This window comes from Coturnix japonica, chromosome 23 (assembly GCF_001577835.2).
Source record: "Coturnix japonica isolate 7356 chromosome 23, Coturnix japonica 2.1, whole genome shotgun sequence".
Taxonomy (NCBI): domain Eukaryota; kingdom Metazoa; phylum Chordata; class Aves; order Galliformes; family Phasianidae; genus Coturnix; species Coturnix japonica.
The window spans coordinates 1,672,317-1,694,787 of record NC_029538.1 but is presented as its reverse complement, the minus strand read 5'-3'; the positions used below and the strand labels follow the sequence as shown (position 1 = coordinate 1,694,787).

Below are 22,471 nucleotides of genomic sequence, written 5' to 3'. Positions count from 1 at the left end.
AGGTGGGGTATAGGCCAAGAGCTGAGGGCAGGGAGCGGCTGCTGACAGCACAGAGCGATACAGAGCAACGAATGGAGGGGGGGGTCGGTGACAGGGGTAACGCTGAGGGAGGGGCCGGGCCGGGCCCGTTACCTGTCAGGCCTCCCGGCCTAGCGGGCGCTGCAAGTTGTGAGGCTCCATCCCAAGGCAGCGGGCAGCCCCGGGGGCCCCGCAGGAGGCAGGAGCTGCGTCCCGGGCTCGGGGAGGCTCGGGGGGGGGGGCCCTGATGCTCAGCCCTGGCCGTGCCCCCCCGGCCCGTGCCCTGTTTACCCCCTCAGCTGGACGGGGCTCAGCAGCACCCCCCGCAGCCGCTCGCCCCGCTCAGCTCCGCGCATGCGCCACGCTAACTGCGCCACCGCCTCCCGGGTACCCGCAGCGATTTGGACGTCACGCAAACGGCGTAAATCGAGTTCGGGAATACTGCCCTTCCCGAACGACGACGCCGTGTGATTGACAACTCGCTAAGCCAACCGGGAAAGGGGAGAGCGCTTAGGGCAGGGATCGACCAATCGGAGAAGGGAGGGGCGGGGTGTCGGGAGTTGTAGTGGCGGCGGAGCGCTGTGGGCCTGGCAGTCGGCGGCAGCGCTCGGAGCGGCTCAAACAGCAGCTCCCACAGTAACAACGTTATTAGTGAGGGAAAAACACGAAGGAGCCGGGCGGTGGCGGTGTTGCCTCGGTGAGAAGAGCCCCGCTGCTCCCGCTGTTGTGTTAATAGCACAGAAAGGCCCTTTTTACACAGCAGACACGGTGTGGGGATGGAGGGATTCCCCACACGGCCAGGCCAGGCCGCAACCATCGGCCTCCACCTCATAAACCATTAATTTCTTATTAAGCTGCGGTCAGTTCTCACAGCACATCATTAATTGCTGCCTTTGCGTCTGGCCGGGCTCTATTAATGAAACAAACAGCAATCGGGCTTTATCTTCCTCTCTCAGATGCCATCCATCCTGCCGGGGACACGGAGCTCCATGCAGAGCAATGCGGGCTGTGGGTGCCCTTGACATGGAAACCGAGAGGAAAGTGGGGCAGAGGAGGCTGCAGAGCTGGAGACTGAGATAAACGACATGGATGGGAGCTGAGGGGAACTGCTGCTCCTGAACCAGCTGCCTGCGGTCACACAGGGAGCTGGATGCACTGCGGGGAATGGAAACAAGGCGTTGTCCTCACAGAGACTATAAACACCTCAGAGAGCATCACCATGGTACAGGGCTGCTGGGCCTGCGGGCTGAAGAGAGCAAGGGGTAAAACTGCCTGCAACACGTAAGGGAAAGCAAGTGAAGTGTGATAGAAGGCACTACTTAATGCAATGCTGGCAATATTAATGCTGGCAATAAACACAGAGCTCCCTCAGATCATCCAAAAAAGAAATGCAGGGTGTACACACACACACACACACACATATATATGCATATATGAAACTTTAGCAAAGTAATGAGAAAGTTAAGTTTACACCACGTGCTGTACTGAAGGAGTTCACATGCACCAGCCTTGCTCTGTGAGAGAAGCTGCACGATGTGCTGCAGAGCTGGAGCTGGAGCAGGATTTGTTCGAATGGAGCAGCTGAAATGCAATGCAATGGCATGCGTGCTTTATTTCCCACTTTCCTGTGCTGGTAGATCAGGGAAAGCCAGCTGTGCATCCATTTTGCTCAGCCATGTGTGAGTTGGAAGTGGGGGCGAGGGAACAAAGTGTAAACACGGAGCTGGTGCTGCTGAGTTGGTCATCATCAAATAAACACACGGATGAGAAAGAAAAGGCTGGTTTTAATAACGAAATAGACTACAAGTGTATGAAAAGTCCTTTGTAGCCCATGTGTTCTTCAGCCTGCAAGGTCTGCAGTCCTGGCTTCTTTGTGAAGACCTCCAGCAAACGCTTTCCTTCTTCTCGTGTGCCTGTCTGGGTTTACCTCCCCGCACAGCATAAATGAGGTTTGCCTTTTGATGAATAATGTCTGCTGGAAAATATTCAGATCAAAGGGACGATGGAAGAGCAGAGCTTTGCTGCAGACTCTATCAATAAGAGAACTGAATTCTGCACGGCTTTTGTGTCAACGCAACACCAGGCATGTACAGGGTCCTGCATTGGGCTGTGATGTGCTGTGTGGGCTTCCATAGCCTGGAGGAGGTGGGGTCAGAGCCAGCAGGTACCATTGCAAGGCTGCTTATAGGAAAGAGGGGAATGCAATGGAAGGGACGTGCTTGTCTTTCCAGGGAAGACACTGATGACGTTGGATATGGAGGCATATCTTATATCCACAGGGTGTGATTTTGCTCTCTGAGGTACAACAAGATCTGGTGCATTAGAACTTATATCATTTGCTTGCTTGGACATCTTTAAAGCTGTATTGCTCTTCCTTTGCAGGCTGAGCAGCTAAAGCCTTGTTATGCTGTTTGTGCAAGTTCCACGACTCACATAGAGCATCTCAGCTGGGCCATAGAACTGCAGGTAACCCTTTGTTTCAGGGCTGAAACAAAGCCCACCAGCGCTGGTGGATATTCAGATACATGGATATTAGCCAACACCACAGCACTGCAGTGTTGGCTGATTTACTCTGATTTACAGATTGAACCGGATGTCTCCAAGTCTTGATGGGGGAGAAGGAGGGATATCTTTCCTCTTTGTTGTGAATTTGTACCAGTTTCTATCACTCCCAGGGTTCAGTTAAGCTGAAAGGCCTCTGTCAGCACGACGCAGCCAAGCAGCAAAGTAGCAAGCAGTCCATTTAATGCTGCATCATATAAGAGCTGTGTGCCGGGCAGCGCGTGCCAACCCACCACGAGTGCTGCTCAGTCCAGGCGTGAGGAGGTGGAAGAATCAGACCCCGTTATTTCAAGGCAACGCTGGACCAGTTTTAGCTTCTCTCAGCTGCTGATGGAAGAAAAGCAGGGCCAGTGTTTGCTCCTGAACAAGCGTGTGGTTGTGTGTGAGCTCCTGGTGCAGTCCTGCTCCAGTTGAGACTCAGATGAACTGCTGCCATCTCAGCCAGGCCTCTCCCCCAGATATAATGAAGCTCTCTCAAAACGAGGAACGTTCCGGATTTCTCACTTAATTAGTAAACCAGATTAATTTGCCTACGGAGACCTGCAAGAAAGCAACTGACACACCTCGCTGGTGATTCACATTAATGGGTGGCTCGCGCTGATTATTTCCACCAGCACCATTTCCGTGCTCCATCTTCCTGCCCAGCTCTGCCAAAGGACAAACGTCGTGTTTCCTGCAGCCCTGCCATCAATGGGACGCACTGATGGAAAGCAGCAAATGGAACCTCCCAAAGCTCTTGTGTTTCTGCTGCTGTGCCAACACTCCACGTGTTTCCTGAGGGTCAGGGGGTGCATCTCTAACAAAAGGCTCGTTGCCTGTTTTGCTGTTAAATCAGCTCAAAGCTCCCGCCAGCTCCAGTCCCAGCAGTGACGCTCAGGAAGAGCTCAGCACAGCCAAGAACTCAGGGTGGCAGAGCTGAGCAAACACCCCCTGCGATTCCTGGGGCTTTGAGTAGAGCCTGCTCAGATTTCATGGTGACTCACACTGTGCTGCTGACCGGGACGAAGGGCACCAAGCGCAGATGGGGTTACAGCAGCGTGCAGGCCCAGAATAGCAGCCAATGCCCACCAGTTGTGTCCTTGCTGGAAGCAGCTCTGCATACCCCACTGTTCCCCTCTGTGAGCAGCTGCTGCGCTCTCCCAGTGCTCTGCAGTTCCCACAGCAAGGTATTCTCTCTCTGCAGTGAAGCAGCCGCATAACACAGTGTCATGCTGTAGCTGTCACCCTTCCAGCAGCACCCCATGGACCTGCACCCAGATCCCCTCCTCTCCCTTCCTTTCACACCTTGCATTATGGCCCCTTGGTCCATATGCAGCCTCAGCACACCTTGCACATCCATCCCTTTGCTCTGCACCCCAGCACCTCACCTTGCACCCCACCTCCCCTTGCTTTAGCACTCCCCTTGTTGCACAGCACCCTAAAACCAACGAGCACACGGAGCTGAATTGCACCGCTGAACTTTTATTTCAGGTCTTTGCAGAGTTGGGTGCCAGGCAACAGCTCTCAAAGCAAGCACACCCAGAGCTGGGTGCCAGCCTAAGCACGCATGGCGTCACCCATTGCTTCTCTTCTTGTTACTTAACTTGCTCCGTAACACGCGTGCGCAAGCTCAGCGCCAGCTCATTAACCTCAGGTGGTTGCTCATTATCATGTCAGATCTCCACCCAGGGCTTATCACTAATCACGCACAGCTCAACCTAGAGAACATCCTTGCTGCTTATTTCCTTTGCTATAACATTCGTGCAAGCTCCTGGCGAGACGTCTGCACTTCCTTCTCCTTGCACTGGTTCACCATAACTTTTTGCTCTGGCTCAACCACAGTCCCCACAACCAGCTTTGCATTGCACCTCTGCACCCCTCTGCAGTTGCACCCAGCTTTGCATTGCACCTCACCCCTGTGCAACCCTGCAGTACAACCCCAGGCCCCCATTAGCAGTTGCACCTCGCTCTTCAGCACATCCCACCTTGTGTTTGCACCCCTCCTCTTCAAAGCTTGCACTGCTCTTTGCGCTGCACCTCGCTTTGCATTTGCACCCTGCTTTGCACCATGCCCCTCATCCCCCCATTCCCTTGCACCCACTGCAGTTACACCCTGTTTTTCAGCACCCCCCCTTTCACCAACCCCCCTTTGTCCTTGCATCACTTACCCCCTCCTTAAAGTAACACCCCACTTTGCAGCTGCACCCCACTTTGCACCTCCCATTCCTGCTGCACCCTTTGCAGTCACTCCCTGCTTCTCAGCACCCCCCTTTAGTCCCAACCCCCCTCTGCCCCCCCTTAAAGTTATACCCCCTTTGCACCACACACCTCCCCTTCCCACCCTAAGCAACCCTTAACACCTGCACCCCGCTTTGCACCCCGCTCCCATCCCCATTGCACCCTGCAGCCTTACGCCCCTTTTCAGCACCCCTCTTTATCCCTTGCCCCCCTTTAACCCCCCTCCTTAAAGTTACACCCTGCTTTTCACCGTTCCCACCGTCACCCTTTGCAGTCTGTCCCTGCCTTTCAGCACCCCCGTTTACATCCCCTTTAATCCCCCCTTTAACCCCCCTCCCTCCCATTCCCGGTGCCCCCCGTCTCACCCCGCCCCGTCCCCTCCCAGCTCTCCACGTTCCGCCTCCGCCTCCTCCCCGCGTCCCCCCCCGGCCGCCCCGGGATGTACCGTCGTTCCGCTGCCGTCCCATCTCCTCGCAGCGTCTCTGCGGGGCGGCCCCGGCTCCCTCGGCCATGGGGGCCGCGGCCCTGCGAGCCCTTCCCTGGGCTCTGCTGCTGCTGCTGGGCCCGCTGTTACCCGGGCAGGGTTTGCAGGCCAACGCCTCGCACGGTCCCGAACCCACCGAGGAGCAGCCGTGGGTTAAAGCCGGGGGTATCACCGCCGCCCCCCCGGCCACGGCGCAGGAGGTTCACCCGCTGAACAGGCAGCACCACAACCATTCGGCAGAGGGGCACCCCAAGACCCGCAAGGCTTTCCCCGTGCTCAGCATCGACTACTCGCACGTCCGCATCCCCTTCGAGATCGCGCTCTGGATCCTACTGGCCTGCCTGATGAAGATGGGTAGGGGCTGGGGGCTGGGGGGTGGGGGGGGGGAGGGAGCACCGCGGGGCTGGAGACCCCCGGGAGGGAGGGACCCTTTGGGTGCAGGGGGTGGGTGCTGTGAGCATCCCGCTGAGATCCCCACTGTGAGCCCTGAGACCCCCTGATTGACTGCAGCCCTATGAGCACCCAATTGCAACCCCCCCATGCAACCCCCTGGGCTCACAAACCCTGCACACCCCATTGCAGCCCCCCTGTCCTCTCAGGGCAGCCCCCCCGGTGCATCCCAGTGCCCACACGAACCCCCCCATCCCACAGCAGCAGTGGGCATCCTCCTCTCTCCCCACGACCTTGTGTTTGCCGCAGGCCTGGCAGCAGCACAGTGCCCCCCAACCCTACAGATGGTTCTAATGCCACCCCACAGCGGATCCTCCCTTGCACCCTGACGTTTTAGTTTTGCTTTCTCCACCGGTGGGGAGGAAGCTTTTGTTCGGTGCTTTGTTTCCTTTCCAAACCCACCTTGTGCCTTTTGTAACCTTGGAGAAATCCTTTCTAACAGCTCCGTGCTCCCTTCCCTCCTATCCCTGCCTGCAGCACAACCCGCTGGGCAGCTCAATGTGGCTCAGGATGATGGGACACAAAGTGGCCGCGGTTACTCGAGTGCTTCCCCAGCTTTGATAGTGGGGGAATCACCCCATTAAGGGATGCAGTGCAGCAGCCCCGGCTGTGAGCAGTGCCCAGCTCCGAGGGCTTCTCTGCGCTGTTCCCTTTTCCAGGTTGGAAGGGGGGCAGGGATGGGAGCAGCTCTGCATTCCCGTGGGTTTTGCACCTCAATTCCCATCGGGTTTAACGGCAGTTGTTCCTCATGGAGAGCTGTGACTTAATGGGAACGGTGCTTTGTGCACTGAGTGCTCCAACCCCTGCTCTGCTCAGCGCAGAGGGGTCCAGGTGACCCCCATGCACACCGTGCCCCGCCGTACCCCACCCCATTCATGTGCACTGCCTGGTTAAACCCCATTTTCCTTCCCCTTCCTTCGTGCTTGATTTACAAGGGAAAACATTCCAGCCCCAGCAGCTCACTGCATTTCTGGGAGGGAACAGAGCAAAGCAGCCGAGCAGGAGGTGCAGCTCCAACCTACATGGCTTTAGGGTGCCTAAAGAGGAACCACACACCAGGAAACACCAGATCCCCAAACCACGCGGCCTCTGCTGGGTGCTGGGGGCTGTGGCGCTGCCTTGGCTTCATCCTGCTCGGAGCAGAATGAGTGATGAAATCCGGAGTGTCTGTGCGGAAGCTGAAGGAGAAAGGAGGAGCCAAAAGCAACGGCTGTGAGCAACGCCGCAGCGTGGAGCCCAGCAGTGGAGCTGCTTCTTCCCTTTGTGCCTATGGGAAGTTATTCCTGGTTGTGAGCTGAGCCTGGGTCCTGTTGCACTGAAAGCGTTATGCAAGGCTGTGATGGAGGAGCTGCATTGCTGGAGGGGCTGCATTGCTGGAGGAGCTGCATTGCTGGAGGAGCTGCATTGCTGGAGGAGCTGCATTGATGGAGGAGTTGCATTGCTGGAGGAGCTGCATTGATGGAGGAGCTGCTTTGCAACTTCCCAAGGGGTTCTGTTGGGGACAAACATCTCCCCTGAGCCCATCCCTGCCCATCCAGTAGGGCTTTGCAAGGCAGCTCCCTCAAAGAGGGGAACAAACACAGTGTGGGCTGGGAATTAACAGCGTGGCTCTAATTGCAGCTCGGTGCCTCCTGTTGTCCATCTCCCCCAGCTATCCCAGCAGTGCAGCAGCTTCCTGCCAAACCACAGCAGTGTTGTGTGCCATGAACAGCAGCGGGGCTCAGTGCAGGGGCATCCCAGAGGTTGGTGGCTTCTTTTTGCTGCTGGCTGATGGACGCTTCCTTCCCTTCCTGGGGGCACAGCACTGATGTGTGACCAATCCACGGCCCACAGGCTCGAGCTGCTTCTGCTTCCCCTCATCCCACACGGAAGGGGAGGCTCCTGCTGAGCGCTTCCCTTCGCACCAAGTGGTATTTTAAGGCTGTGTGGGAGAGGGGTGGGGGTGAGGGACAGACTCAGCAGTGCTGCTGCAGCTTCCCCAGCTCCATGCACTCAGCTCCCAGCACTGGCTGTGCTGGTGGAGGTGGAGCAGCATCAGTTGGAGCTGCTGGGAGCACTGCAGCCAGACTTTGTCTCAGAACCGTCACAGTGCAAGTTGGGTTCGGTTGTAAATGTTTTTCCTTTGCCGGGGGGGAAGGGGAAGAATGAGGCAGCAATGTGCCAGCAGGCTGCAGCGTGGTCCCTTTGCTCCATGGGCTGGGGCTGGTGGTGCTGTGCTGCTCAGCCCCTGCTCCCATCTATATGCTGCTGGCCTTGGGGAGGGCTCAGGCTCAGCTCCATCTCCTCAGGCTCTGCCATTTAGAACCACAAAGCACAGAGGTGCCGTTTCCATCCTGCTTAAGGACTGGGCTGTGATGGAGCCCAGCCCTGCTGCATCCCACAGCTCCATAGCCCCACTCCAGGGAGCAGCCACGTAGTGCAAATGGGTCCTGGGGATGTTATTTCCTACAGGGTGCTGTGGGGTCCCTGCATGGCCCTGAGCTGTGCCATCCTTTTGCTCATGAATGACGTGAATTCAGAGCCCAACGCAGCGCTCAGGTTCTGCTTGGAGCCTGAAGTAATTACTGAGTCATTGCTCCAATGGCTCTAACCTGCTTTGCAGCGCTCGCTCTGTCCCTGTGTCTGAGGTCCCTGTGCAGGAGGATCCCCATCCTGGGCAGAGCATCCCTGCAGGGCAGCAGTGCTGGCAGAGCCGTGCACCCTGCAGGGGGACACAGGGCTGCTGTGGGGACATTGCTGCTGTCTTGGAGCAGAGGGATGGAGGAATTCCCTGGTATAGGAGCTGGGAGCAGAGCAAAGTGTGGGGGCTGCAGGTTGGGCTGTGTGCCCTCACGATTCGCTGCTTCCGTTGCCAAAGGACCGTTTTTAGAGGCTGACAGCTGCTGTCTGACAAGCAGAGCTGGGTGCTAAAGAGCCCGAGCGCTTCCCAAATGCCACCCCCTCTGGTTCTTAGTGTGGGTGGGAGGTTCAAATGGTGACACCTGGGGATGCTGCGATGCCACCTGCAGGGCTTGGGGGTGACACAGTGAGGAAGCAGCCAGTTGTGCTTCCCCAAAACCTGCATCTCCATGCTGGAAACGGGCCGTGGTGTGAGCACAGCAGGAGGGAAGGAGGACCAGGGCAGCTGCAGGGCCTGGGCTCTGTGCTCTGAGTCCATGGGACTCTTTGATGTGAGATTCCCACATCCTTCAGGCTCCTCCGGGCTGTAGATGCTGGGTGAGATCACCCCCAACACGTGTTCCCTTTGGTATCAGCTGGTGGCTGTTCTGTCATTGGGAACAACAGGAAAGGATTTGGAAGAACTGATGCAGCTGGTGCCAATAGAAGTGTAAAATTCTCGTGCTAATTAATTGAAACAGTCCCTGACTAATGCAGACTTGCTGTGTTCCCGTTGCCTTATGGGGGAAGGATCTAAAGGCTGTGCTTTGCCTTCACCCTCTGCTTTGCTGGCTCAGGGGGAGCAGCCATGGCAGGCAGTTCTTGCTTTGCCTGTTGCTGAAAGCTGAGCAAGAAACCACCCAAAACTCAAGGGGAGCAAAGCTCCTTATCTGCAAGGCAGGGCCAGACATGGCATGGAACTGCTGCAGGGGCTGCCCTGCTGCTGGGGCTGCTCTCAGAGCATCGCTCCATGTGCTGCTCTGCAGGCAGGTACAGAAAGGGGGAACATGAAAGGAAGCAGTGATGAATTGCTGCAGCTGCCTTGTGAATGCTTGAGTTGTTCTTTTCGCTTTCGGGTCCCCAAGGCTTCATTTATTCCAATGAAAGCTGAAATCCATCAGGAACGCGCTGCCAAAGCACTGAGCATCCCCAGACAGCACCTATCCCTGCTGGTCAGGGCCGCTGTGGCTCTGCCATAGAGCAGCAATGGAGCAGAGCTCGGCAGTGGTTTCTTTGGCCACGTGTTGGAGCTCAGTGCTGCTCGAGGCAGGTTGTGTGGCTGCCATCTGTGCTGCCTGAGATCTCACTCAACCCTCTGATTTCCCTCTGCTTTTCCGGCATCTGTGTATTAACTGAGAGGTGAGAATCTCCTGCCTTTCTGTTCTGCTCTTCCCTCAGGCAGAGGAGCGCTCACATGCTTCTGCTTGGGAACAAGGACACGGAATGCAAACCATTGCAGGCACACACGTGTTGCTGCGTGTCGCTGGGAATGGGGCAGCTTTGCTTTGGGTGCCTTTGGGGAGCCCGACCCACCTGCAGGGCCCCATGCCATGGGATGGGCTTAATGGGGACAGTGGTGACCAAAGGCTCAACCCAATGCAGGGGGAGGGAAGGAGGTTGGGAGGGAAGGAGGGCAGCTCAGGAGGCAGCTCCTTACCCCAATGCTGGAGGTCAGGCTGTGCCGTGCCTCAGTTTCCTTTGGGAGCTCCTGTCCGGATGCATTGATGCAGGCTGACTCTTCCCAACTCGCTGCCGTCGTGTGCTGCAAATCAAGTCGCTTTGTTTCAGCTGGCAAAGCCCGGTAGTAATCAGGGCAATATTGTGGCCACATCCTCCCTGCGATCGCAGCGGACACCAGCAGGTTATTTCCTGAAAGGCTTTTGTTTGTCTTTCCTGCTCGTGTTCCTGCGAGGAAATCTGCTCTTCCTGCAAAGGCTGATTGGCGTGGAGGGCTTTGCTCACCTTGGGCTTCACTCCTGAGGCTCCAAGGGCCTCCATTTGTTCAATGCTGCTCTGTGTGGTTGCAGTGTGGTTTTAGGCATCTCCTTCTCTGGAGCAATGTGGTGTCTTCGTAAAGGTTTTGTCCCACAAGTGGATAACAGTGATGGTTGGGCTGGGTGATCCATGCAGGAGGTGATGCATGCAGTGGTGCTGCACCGCACCGAGCCCTCCCATCCATTTGTGCCATCTGTGTGCACTGCAGCAGTTAAGAAGTGGGCAAAGTGCAGCTGTGTGCAGTCCTGCTTGGCTCCCGACCCTGTTCTGTGGGGCTGGAGCTGTTTTTGGAGCCCTTCCTTTATAAAAACCATCTCAAAAAGCCCAAGTGCTGCTGCTGGAACCTTCCTGATGTGAGGGCTGGGTGAAGCACTGCATGGAGCTGCTGCAAAGCCATCCTGCTTTGGTGCTGCAATCCAGGAGTGGCTCTGGAATGTGCCCGGGAGAGGATTGCGGTCATTGAGTCAACGGGTTTATAGTTCCTGGAGCTATCGGGGCTTTCCAGCAGCAAGTTTGGCACGTGATGCATTTCCAGCATCCCAAACCCTGCCTTGGCCCCTTGTAACAGCTCTGTACAGCAGCCTGGCCCTGCTGCTTGGGGCCCCCAGCTTTTCCTCCCCATTGGAAGCTCTGGAGCTGTCGGGTGCTGTTCCAGGGCTCCATAGGGTTCTCCTTCCCAGGTGCTGTGGGTTAGCAAGGAGATGGTGCTGCTGGGTGGGCACTTGGGTTGGGTGACCTCAGGGCTCTCATCTGACCTCGCAAATGGATCTTCCTTCCCATCTGCTTCCCTTGCGGAGTGTCCTTGGCTTCTCTTATCTAAACATAGGGCTGGAAATTGGGAGCTGTGGAGCTGCTCACACGCTGTTCACTGGGGGACACAGACAAGTGCATTTAATGCCCTTTGTTTCTTCGTTCCTCTTTACAGCCGGGAGGAAATTAATACCAGCTCTGTAAAAGACTCCCAGTTGATCTGTTAATTTCTTGTGAGTGCTTTGGAGATCAAACCAGGGGACGAGCCTTTTGTTGCATCTCCTCTCCCTGCTCTCCAAAGAACTCGCAAGGCTCCTGCCTGCACATTGCCATGCTTTGCTGCAGGGATGCTCTTTGCTGATACGGTTCCCCCTGCAGACGTGGGGAGGTTCAGCCACAGATCCCTGCACCTCGTTATGGCCGTTCTGTGCTTTGCATCAGCTTGTTTGTCAGCACGGAGCAGCCCTGGCAGGCTGACATGCCTGCTGCCTGCGATGATTCACAGCTCTCCGGTGTGCTGGGGACTGTTGCATCCTCCTCCTGTTTTGCAGCACTGCAGCAGTGCTGTCGGGGTCCCAGGGCAGTGCTGCATCCTGCAGGGCTCTGTGCATTAGGGCTTTGCCCAAGGCAGGAGGAGATTGAGCCGCAATGATTTGCTCCAGATCAAACAAAGCGTTGCGCTCAAACCTCGTTATTTTCTCTCTGCTAATTAGGAAGAAAAGCCAAGGAATGGGAACGTAATTAATTGATGCTGCTTTTGGTGACTCGGCACCCAGGGCTCAGCACAGAACAAGGCAATATCCATGTGCACCAACACCCCCAGCTCCTTGGTGACAGTCCCATGGCCGTCAATAGCCATTAAGACCCGTTGCTATTTGCCAGGGATCCAGCCCTTGTTATACAGCTGATTTCCCACTCGCATTGCCCTCAAACAGAGCACAGACGTTGCTCCCCCCACGCTGAATCACCCCTTATTCCCTTTTCTTGCCCCTCAAGCTGCAAACAAATGAATGGGAGGTGGTTTAGGTGATAGGAGATCCATGGCTGCCTGGCACAGCCCTGTGTGTACAGCCCTGTGTGTACAGCGAGGCAGGTGGGCGTGAGAAGGTGACCGACCCCAAGGTGCTGCTGTGCAGGAGATAAGAGCGGTGCTGATAGCACTGGGACGGCCCCAGTGAGTCCAGACCTGAAAGGTGCAGAGCAACAAGCAGACACTGCCAGGTACAGCTCAACCCAAAGTCCTCCCCCGCCGCCTCTGCTCAGCACAGCCCTTCCCCCTGCAGAGCAGCATTTCTTGCTCTGAGCTGCAGGTTTGGGGTTCACCAGCTGAGCTGCACCCTGGGCAGCTGGAGAGCTGCCCCCAACCCCTGTTCTGACCCTGTTCTCCCCCAGCTCCGTTCCTCTTCAGGAGGAAGGAATTGTCCTTCAGGAGGGCACCTGCTGGGTGGACATGAAGGCACAGCTCCTTCCCAACATGGGTGATTTTCAGGTCTTGGGGGGGTTCTTTGGCTCCGACTCGAGCGCAGCCCCAGGGTTGGGAGCAGAGAAGTGCATAAAGGCTTGGCTGCTTTTTCTTTCACCGTAAATGAGTGCTCTTGGAAAGTATTTGATTAAAATGTTATTAAAACGCTCTTTTCGTGCTGCTCAGGGAGAGGTCTTTACATCTACCAAGCGCTGCCAGAGCGATGACTAAGCTGACCTTGGATCCCGGGCTGGAGAGCTGCACTGCAGCACTGGGGTGATGGGAAGGGGGGATCTGTGGGTGGGTGGGATGGGGCTGTGCATGGAGGCAGATGGCTGCTCCCCATTGGCAGGCAGTTCTTGTTACCTCAGGAGATTCCCAAGTGGCTGGGAGCAGCATGGAGCAATTCACATCTCCTCTTTGAGCTGCAGCCCTCCCTGTCCCATCCCTCTGTCCTCAAATCCCGTCCCTCTGTATCCTTCCCATCTGCAGCTTGGCCAGAATGCAGCTCAGATATGGCACATCTGGGGCCAGGAGGGAGAGAAGGAGCCCACACCATGGGAAGGAGCTTACATAGCATGGGGCACAGCATCCAACACATCCAACCCAGTTACAGCTGAGGAAGGACAGAACAGCGTGTAGGTTGGAGCTGGTCCAGGGTGGTTGGGTTGGGTGTAAATGTTTACACAGCACCAAATCCATCACTGAGGGCCTGGGGAAGGGCAGCCTGGTCCAGCACATGGCTGGACCTCTGGGACCTACAGCCCCAAACCCCCACAACAGTGATTTCACCCCCTTTGGAGCTTGGGTTGCACTTGACCTTGGCAAACCTGCAGGCTGCAGAGCCGGTCCCACCGCCCTGCCCTGACCCAGAGCTCAGCCTGCACTGCAGCCCCGTGCTCACCCTGCAGGGCAGCAGCTGAACCCCCCAGCTCACACGTTTCCTTGTTTGCTCTCAGGGTTGGTGTTTATCCAACCGTTCTTGCTCTGCGTACACAAGATGTTTGATAGCAGAGGAGCTGCTAATCAAAGGCACGATTAACATGCAGCTCATGTCAGTGTATTTTTAGGGACCTAAAGCACCAAATTCACATCAACTCGACACTGTTCCTATTTGCTGGGATCCTGGGGGCTCATGGGGAAGCAGTGAGAGATGTTTAATTATCAGCATTTGTGTTATATTCACAATGGGATGCGCTTGTGAGTGAGCACCGGTGGGCTGTGGGCTTCATGCTGCTTGTGTAGCTTTCCATCTGATTGTGGCCAGGGCTGCCACAATCCTGAGCCTTATGCTGAGCTGTGCTCCAAGTGCCATTTGCATTGAGCTCTGTGCTAGGGGAAGGGATTATCGTGCACCATGCTGCTGTACTGACATGTGTGGCACCTGCAGAGATGGTGGGAGCCTGGAGCAGCTCCTGATGGGGTCAGGCTGGTTGCTCCAGACCTGTTCCATGCAGGAAGGAAGGATTTGAGCAGCACTGATTGATATCCATAGGGTGGGAGTGAGGAGGATGGGGCTGGGCTCTGCTTGGTGGTACCCTGCATGATGTGCTATAGGGAACCTGCTCTGGGGGGCTGCTCCTCTGCCATCCCCATGCTTTGCTCTGCCAGTGCTGCTGCAGCAAAGCCAGCATAGAAAGCTCCTTACCCCCTCATCACAGCACCTGAGACCATCCAGAGCCACCAGAGCCCTATGGGGCTGTGCCAGACCCATCCAGAGCTTCAGCTTGTGAGGAGCACGAGCTCACAGAGGAGCAGTTGGAGGTTTGCTCCATCCTGGGAGCCAGCAGCTGACTCACTGCTGGTGTCCAGGAGGCACAGGGGGAAGCGTTTTGCTTTCCAGACATGTTTGTGCTGCACCAAAGGAGGGAGGGACGAGCTGGCAGTGTGATGGTGCAGGGCTGGCAGTGTGATGGTGCAGAGCTGGCAGTGTGATGGTGCAGAGCTGGCAGTGTGATGGTGCAGGGCTGGCAGTGTGGATGTGGCAGGAGCTGGCAGTGTGATTGGGTCAGGGCTGGCAGTGTGGATGGGTTTGCAGAGCTTGAGCGCCAAGGTTTGTGATGGTGCTAGGGCTTGCAGTGTGATGGGGCAGAGTGGCAGTGTCTGATAGGTGCAGAGCTGGCAGTGTTGATGGTGCAGAGCTTGGCAGTGTGATGGGGGCAGAGCTTGGGGCAGTGTGATGGTGCAGGGCTCGGTCAGTGTTGATGGTTGCAGAAGGCTGGCAGTTGTTGATGGAGCAGGAGCTGGCAGTGTTGATGGGCAGGGCTTGGCCAAGTGTTTGCATGGGTGCAGTAGCTTGGCAGTGTGTGAATGGTGCAGAGCTGCAGTGTGATGGTGCAGAGCTGGCAGTGTGATGGTGCAGAGATGACAGGTGAATGTGCAGAGGCTGGAGTGTGATGGGGCAGAAGCTAGGCAGTGTGATGGTGCAGGGCTGAGCAGTTGTGATGGTGCTCAGAGCTGGCAGTGTGATGGGCAGAAGCTGGCAGTAGATGCAGAAGCTGGCAGTGTGATGGTGCAGAGATGGCAGTGTGATGGGGCAGGGCTGACGAGGGTTTGAGTCCACATTGTGCAGATGGCACGGCCAGAAGGAACGATGGAACACGGCGTCAGTGGTGCCTGATGGGAAAGCCATCCCTTTGCCAGGGAACAAATGTGCCTTGATAAATCCCAGGAGACCATCCAGGGAAGCCCTCCCTGTCTCTGCAGCCCTCTCACAGGGATGGGTTGGAGGGGCTGAAATGACCCCAAGGCATCCTAAGGATGGGACATTGCCATTGGGCACAGTGTGAGCCCCGTGTGGGTCTGATGGGAGGTAATGGAGTAAGTGTTGGGAAGAGCTGGAGCCAGCAGCACCTTGTGTGAGCACTGTGTGCTGCCAGTGCTGTCATGGGGCTGGGGCTCCACTGAGCCCCTCTGTGCTGTGAGGACCAGCAGTGGCACTGAATGTCAGCCCAGCTTCCAGTTTCCACTTCACATCTGGGAGCAAGGAGTAGAAGGGGAAACTGAGGCCAGCAGAAGGTTTTAAAGGCCGCAGAAAGGGCTGGGAAGCGGTCCCTCATTCCCACAGCCTCCGTTCCCATAGCCAACGTGTGCTCTGCTCTCTCCTCTCCAGGCTTCCACGTCATGTCCTCAGTGTCCAAAGTGGTTCCCGAGAGCTGCCTGCTCATCGTGGTGGGCCTCCTGGTCGGCGGGCTCATCAAAGCGGTGGGCGAGAAGCCCCCCATCCTTAAATCAGACATCTTCTTCCTCTTCCTCCTCCCTCCCATCATTTTGGATGCCGGCTATTTCCTCCCCTTGAGGCAGTTCACCGAGAACTTGGGCACCATCCTCATCTTCGCCGTGGTGGGGACGCTGTGGAATGCTTTCTTCCTGGGGGGGTTGATGTACGCTGTGTGCCAGATCGGTGGCAGTGGCCTCAACCACATCGGCCTGTTGGCCAACCTGCTCTTTGGCAGCCTCATTTCGGCTGTGGACCCTGTGGCCGTGCTGGCTGTGTTTGAGGAGATCCACGTCAACGAGCAGCTGCACATCCTGGTCTTTGGGGAGTCGCTGCTGAACGACGCCGTCACGGTGGTGAGTGGGGATGGGGGGCAGCAAGGGGTCGGGGTTTGCTTTGGGGTGGCACTGGGGCTGCTTCAATCCATCTATGGGATGCTGCTGGTGCAGGCTGCAGGGCTGCAGTGCTGTGATGCTTCTGCAGGTGCAGAGGGACTAAATATAGCAGCTGAAAACACTGCAGAGGTGCTCTGAGGTGATGTGCTTCACTCGGCGGGTTGGGAAGGCCAGGAGAATGAGCTCAGAGCTCTCCTGCATCTCAGGGAGGAGCGTGGAGCTTTGCTGCCTCACTGCCCCCCAGCTGTGGGATAGGGGCCCTCATGGTCCTGCTGCTCATCCAGCAATGAGGAGCACACAGGGTCCGTGCTGTCCCCAAAGAACAGCTGTGTCCAGGTGTCGGCAGGGCCGTCATCCTCCTCCCTGCAGTGCTGACCTCCACATTCACTCCCAGCCCATTGCTTTCCCCTGGCTCTGCTCCCACGCCCCATCTGCTGTGCTCAGTGTGATGAGGAACGTGCTGTCCCAGCACAGGGCTTTTCCCAGGAGCTTTTCTCCCCTTTTTGCCCAGGGCTGTGTCCTCGCTCCCATCCCTAAGGAAAGCTTTTGCCTTCTGCTTTCACATCTGTCCCAGCCCAGGGCCCCAGGAAGCAGCTCTGATATGCTGGGCCTGGCACCCTGCCCTCCCACTGCTCCCAGTGCCCTGCGGGATGCTCGGAAGCCAGATTCCCCTGCTTTCAAATCTCTCCAGTAAATACATCCAGAATGCAGAGCTGCAGCCCAGGGTGGGCTCCTTGCAATGCTGCCCCGTCAGCTGCAAAACAGCATTTATTCATTGGGAATTGGGAACAGTCTCTTGCTGGGTCCTACTTACCTGAAGCCCCTCCAGGGACGGCAGCTGGGACTGTCCTGGATGTGTGTCCAGCTGTGTGACAGCAAGAGGGGATCCTTCCCCTTGGAGGTGAGGGGATCTCTTACCATTGGGGCAGTTTGAAACCCCCTCTCCCTTCTCATTCCCAGGTCCTCTATCACCTATTTGAGGAGTTTGCCAACTTTGAGCAAGTGACCATTATCGACATCATCCTTGGTTTCTTCAGCTTCTTCGTGGTGTCTCTGGGCGGCATCTTCGTGGGCGTCATTTATGGCGTGATTGCTGCCTTCACGTCCCGCTTCACCTCCAGCATCCGCGTCATCGAGCCCCTCTTCGTCTTCCTCTACAGCTACATGGCCTACCTGTCCGCTGAGATCTTCCACCTCTCCGGCATCATGGCGTGAGTTGGGTGTGGGTGGGATGAGGACCCCACTTTTAGGGGGTCGCAGGACCCCGCTTTTGGGGTATTTGCTCTCCATGATAGTCCCAGCATGGCCAGCGCACACCCAACCTTAATGTTGCCCCCCCTGCTGTCCCACGAGCCCCGTGCTGCAGGGTCAGGGCTTGGAGCTGCCCCCACATCCACTGAGTGCCCCCACCTTGCCCATAGGCTCATCGCCTCTGGTGTGGTCATGCGGCCCTACGTGGAAGCCAACATCTCCCACAAGTCCCACACCACCATCAAGTATTTCCTTAAGATGTGGAGCAGCGTGAGCGAGACCCTCATCTTCATCTTCCTGGGTGTCTCCACCGTGGCTGGTCAGCACTACTGGAACTGGACCTTCGTCATCAGCGCGCTGCTCTTCTGCCTCATCGCCAGGGTTTTAGGTGGGTTTTTAGCAGGTCCCAGTTTGCCTTGCTGGGGTGACTGGGGTTGGCTGGGCAGCACTGCTCCATTGCAGCCATTGGGCTTTGCTGGTGGTTGGCTTTATGGGGGTGAGGCCACGTTTGTGCTGGGCATGGGGTTGGGATGAGTGTGTACCCAAGGGAACATATCCCTCATGTTAAAGGGCACAGCACTGCTCTGGGCTCTGTGGGGGGGTCTTCATGTCTGGGGGCTTCCTTCACCATCTCTATGTGCTTCCCAGGCGTCCTGGTCCTCACCTGGTTCATCAACAAGTTCCGGATTGTGAAGCTGACACCGAAGGATCAGTTCATCATTGCCTACGGGGGCCTGCGGGGAGCCATCGCCTTCTCCCTCTGTTACCTCCTCGACTATGAGCACTTTAACATGAGGGACATGTTCCTCACGGCCATCATCACCGTCATCTTCTTCACTGTCTTCGTGCAGGTTGGTGGCACGTGGGGGGGCAGAGAGACAAGGGGGGGTGTGGATGTGCTGGGAGCAAGGAGCTGCCGCTCATAGAACCATACAGTCATGGGAGGGCTGAGGTGGGAGGTGACCTTAGAGCCCACTCAGCCTCAACTCCATGCCCTGGGCTGGTTGCCCCCCACCCACCACATCCATCTGCCCCCCTCCCCAGGGCATGACCATCCGGCCCCTGGTGGATCTGCTGGCTGTGAAGAAGAAGCAGGAGACAAAACGCTCCATCAACGAGGAGATCCACACGCAGGTAACGCTGCGCTCCCGGCCCTTGGCACGCGTCTCTTCGCTGCCTTAGCCCTTTTCTTTCTCTGCTTCTGCCACCTCCACCGCTGTACCCAGGCGGGTGCACAGAGCGGGAGCTGCCCCTAAGTGGTGCCCAAGGTAAGGGGGGACGGAGCGAGGGCTCTCCCCTTCTGTGTCGTCCGATGCCCGCTCCGACCCACACCTCTCCTCTCTGCCTGAGCTACGTAGGACAGCCCGCCCTCCCGAGGCCCCCCCGGCCCCACAGCCCTGATGTCACACCCCATTGAATGACGTCACCCCTTGTCAGTGTGGGGTGGGGTGGGGAGGGAGAGGTGGTGGCAGTCCACCAGCTGCCCATGCCCTGCGCCTTCTCTTGCAGTTCCTGGATCACCTTCTGACGGGGATCGAGGATATCTGCGGGCACTACGGCCATCACCACTGGAAGGACAAGTGAGGAGGGTTGTTTGGTGGGGCCTGGGGGGGTGGTGGGGATGGGGATGAGTTGCCAACAGGCAGCACAGGGTTGGGGTTGGGGTTTTTGCTGTGTGCAAAGGGAGGGGACTCCTATAGGGTGCCCCATAGCAACTCGAGGCTGTAGGGTCTGCCTGGCTCCGGAGGGGTCCCAACCTGTGCCTGAGGGAGATGATCTGCAGGGCAGCGGGTGTGCTGGGCTGGGGGCAGATGTGATGTACTGCCTGTCCTTCTCTCCCCACGTCGTTGGGAAGGTTGAATCGCTTCAACAAGAAGTATGTGAAGAAGTGCCTGATAGCAGGAGAGCGCTCCAAGGAGCCGCAGCTCATCGCTTTCTATCACAAGATGGAGATGAAGCAGGCCATCGAGCTGGTGGAGAGCGGGGGATTGGGCAAGATCCCCTCCACCATCTCCACTGTCTCCATCCAGTGAGTTCCCATTCAGTCCATGCTGCCTGCTGGTGGCTGCAGGGCAAGCAGCCCCGCTGTGTGCCATGGCACCGTAACTCTGAGTGCTGTCTGTCCATGCAGGAACATCAGCCCCAAGCCTGAGGACCGTACCGTCCCATCCCTGTCCAAGGACAAGGAGGAGGAGATCCGGAAAATCCTTCGCACCAACCTGCAGAAAACCAGGCAGAGGGTGAGGCCCCACATTTCCCCTTTGCTTCCCTGGCATGGCCTTCAGTCTGCAGCCCTCAGCACCAGCTGTGCCCCTCTGCCCATCCTGAGCTCAGCCCCGTGTGTTCCCAGTCTGTGTTCCCTCCCCAGGAGACACTGGGATGGTGCTGGGTGTTGCTGCCTTGTTGGCTGAGCCCTTCCTGGGCCGTGGTGGGTGACATCAGGCATCCCATGGGATGAGCCACAAGGGAAGGGATGTGCTGTGCCCATGGGTGGCTGTTTGGTCCCATCTCCAATAGTGCTGGTGCTGGTGCTGGTGCTGGTGCTGTAACCTCCCTTTGCCTTTCCATTTTTCAACCCATCTCCTTTTCTTGGCTGTTTTCACAGCTGCGATCCTACAACCGACACACGCTGGTGGCTGACCCCTATGAAGAAGCCTGGAACCAAATGCTGCTGAGGAGGCAGAAGATCCATGAGGCGGATTACCAGGTCAGGGGGGTGGGCATGGATCTGGATGGGGCTTCCAGCCTGGCAAGGGCACCACTGTCTTGCATGGGGCTCCAGCACAGCTGCTCCTGCCCTCTGCTCATTGCAGCACGAAGGCAGACGCTGATCAAGTCCTTGCAGCACAGCTGGGAGGATGCATTTACCCTCTGCATCCTGCTGCTGCTTCTTGCTCATCCCTGAGGCTCAGCGTTCCCTGCTGACCCCGTTTGGCTGCAGTCAGTCAGTCCCTCATGCTGCTTTCCCTGTGCTCTGGTTGCAGAACGCCTACCTGACAGTGCCAGCCAACAAGATCGATTCTCCCACCATGTCCAGGGCTCGTATCGGCTCAGGTAGGATGGGACAGAGACACTGTGTGTGCTGGCACTCAGGGGTCGTGCTGTCCTGTATCCCTGTGCTGTCCTGTACCCCTGTGCTGTCCTATATCCCTGTGCTGTCCTATACCCCTGTGCTGTCCTATACCCCTGTGCTGTCCTATATCCCTCTGCTGTCCCACATCCTTCCACTATCCCTGTCCCTTCTGTTGCCCTGTGTCTCCCCTGCTGTCCCATCCCCTCTGCCTTGTGCATCCCTGTGTTCAGCAGCTAGGCGGCAGGAGAGGACCCCGAGCTGCATCACTCAGCGTTGCTGCTTGCTGCAGCACTGTTTGCTCAGCAGAGGGCAGCTTCGCCCCTTGCAATCCGTGCAAGCAGAGCTGGGCCTGTTCCTTCCCAATGGGATGCACAGAAAAAGGCCGTTCACAACGGCTCCAGCGTGAGGCCGGGGGGTGCAGACCCCAAAGACCCGCAGTGCATTAACTGGGTGCCCCTCTCTTTTCCCCTCCAGACCCATTGGCCTACGAACCCAAACCAGACTCTGAGAACCTCCCCATCATCACCATCGACCCGGCTTCCCCTCAGTCCCCGGAGTCTGTGGACCTGGCCAACGAGGTGCCCCAAGGCTGCAGCGGCCTCCCGCCCTCACCCGAGGAGGATGAGGAGGGTTTGGTGATGAGGCCCAAGGAACCTTCCTCCCCCGGCACCGACGACGTCTTCACCCCGGGGACCAGCGACAGCCCCAGCAGCCAGCGGATGCTGCGGTGCCTGAGCGACCCGGGGCCGCAGCAGGAGCCGGAGGAAGGGGAGCCCTTCATCCCCAAGGCGCAGTAGTGCGGGTCTGCCCGCTCCTTACAGTGGTTTCTCTCTCTCTCTTGGTTTTCTTTCTTTGTTCCCCCCACACTTTCGGGTTCCTCTATCACTACACAGCGGCTTTGGGAAGGGGGGGGACCGTCCTGGATGGACGGGAGCTGCGGGGTCAGCTCTTCCCATGCCAACCATGGACTGGCATTGAGGAGCAGGATGGAGCCCCAGTGGGGGACACCAGCCCTGGGCTGAGGGCATTCCTTGTGCTCCAGGCCTGGCGGTGCTGTGGGGCTGTGCTGGAGGTGACCCCGACCCACAGCGACTCTATGGGGCGGCGCTGGGCTGTGGCTGCAGAACTGGGGGCACCCATAGGGCTGCACGGCTTCACCCCTCCCTTTGCTTGTAGCACGTGGAGGTGGGGGCCAGGATCTGCATCAACACCCCATATCCATGGCTGCGTTCCCCATAGGGCCACCCACCCCAGTGCTGCGCTCACACGGGGTGTTGCTCAATATCCTATAGCCACATGGGGGTCCTATATCCAAACCTGGCCCTTCCTGGGCGCCGAGCCCCCCCAGCCCCATGCATGTCCCCTTCTTCAGCCCCACACGGGGGTTGGAAGCAGCGCTGCTCCTTAACCAAAGAAGCCCCGGGTTCGGCTCCGCACGCGGATGATGATGATGATGATGATGATGATGATTGTATTCCCCACTCGCCGTCCCGCCGGCATCGTGTCCTGCTTCCAGGAGGGGAGCAACCGACAAATCTCATCCTATAGGAAGGGAAGAAAGAGAACAAGAAAACGCCAACACGTCTGAAGAGATTCTCTCTCTTTTTTTTTGTTTTGAGGGTTTTTTTTGGTTTTTTTTTTCATGAATATTCTAATAAATTAATGTTAATTTGTCGTGTCGTTTGTGTGGGTTTCTTTCCTGGACCCCCCCCCTCCATCCCTCCTTCTGTGGGTCCCATTTGTGCTCCCAACGTTGCTGCTGCTTTTGGTTGATGAACAGCTGGGAAATGATGGCACTGAGATGGGAATGTGGGCAGCCACCGGGATGGGCCCTGACTGAGCTGTGCCTGGTGCAGGGTGGGGGGAGAGATCCAGGCCAGGGTGGGGGGAAGCCAGTATGGCTATGGGGACACCAGTATGGCTATGGGGATACCAGTAT

At 57.3% G+C, this 22,471-nt stretch overlaps 2 protein-coding genes across 2 annotated transcripts in view; both read left to right on the top strand.

Moving 5' to 3' along the window:
* LOC116654354 (sodium/hydrogen exchanger 1-like) overlaps window positions 1–489 on the top strand; it is a 6,622-nt gene extending 6,133 nt beyond the window's left edge. Inside the window, exon 2 of the mRNA XM_032449049.1 lies at window positions 416–489. Coding sequence (XP_032304940.1) covers window positions 416–489 — 74 coding nt within the window. The remainder of the gene's footprint in view (window positions 1–415) is intronic.
* A 4,721-nt stretch (window positions 490–5,210) lies between these two features.
* Window positions 5,211–21,368, top strand: SLC9A1 (solute carrier family 9 member A1). The gene is made up of 12 exons (XM_015883617.2): window positions 5,211–5,635; window positions 15,709–16,169; window positions 17,169–17,419; window positions 17,630–17,847; window positions 18,108–18,310; window positions 18,504–18,593; window positions 18,969–19,039; window positions 19,315–19,488; window positions 19,591–19,699; window positions 20,065–20,166; window positions 20,444–20,513; window positions 21,007–21,368. The coding sequence occupies exons 1-12, from the start codon at window positions 5,308–5,310 to the stop codon at window positions 21,327–21,329; spliced, it is 2,400 nt and encodes a 799-aa protein (XP_015739103.1). The 5' UTR covers window positions 5,211–5,307; the 3' UTR covers window positions 21,330–21,368.
* Window positions 21,369–22,471: the final 1,103 nt, after the last annotated feature.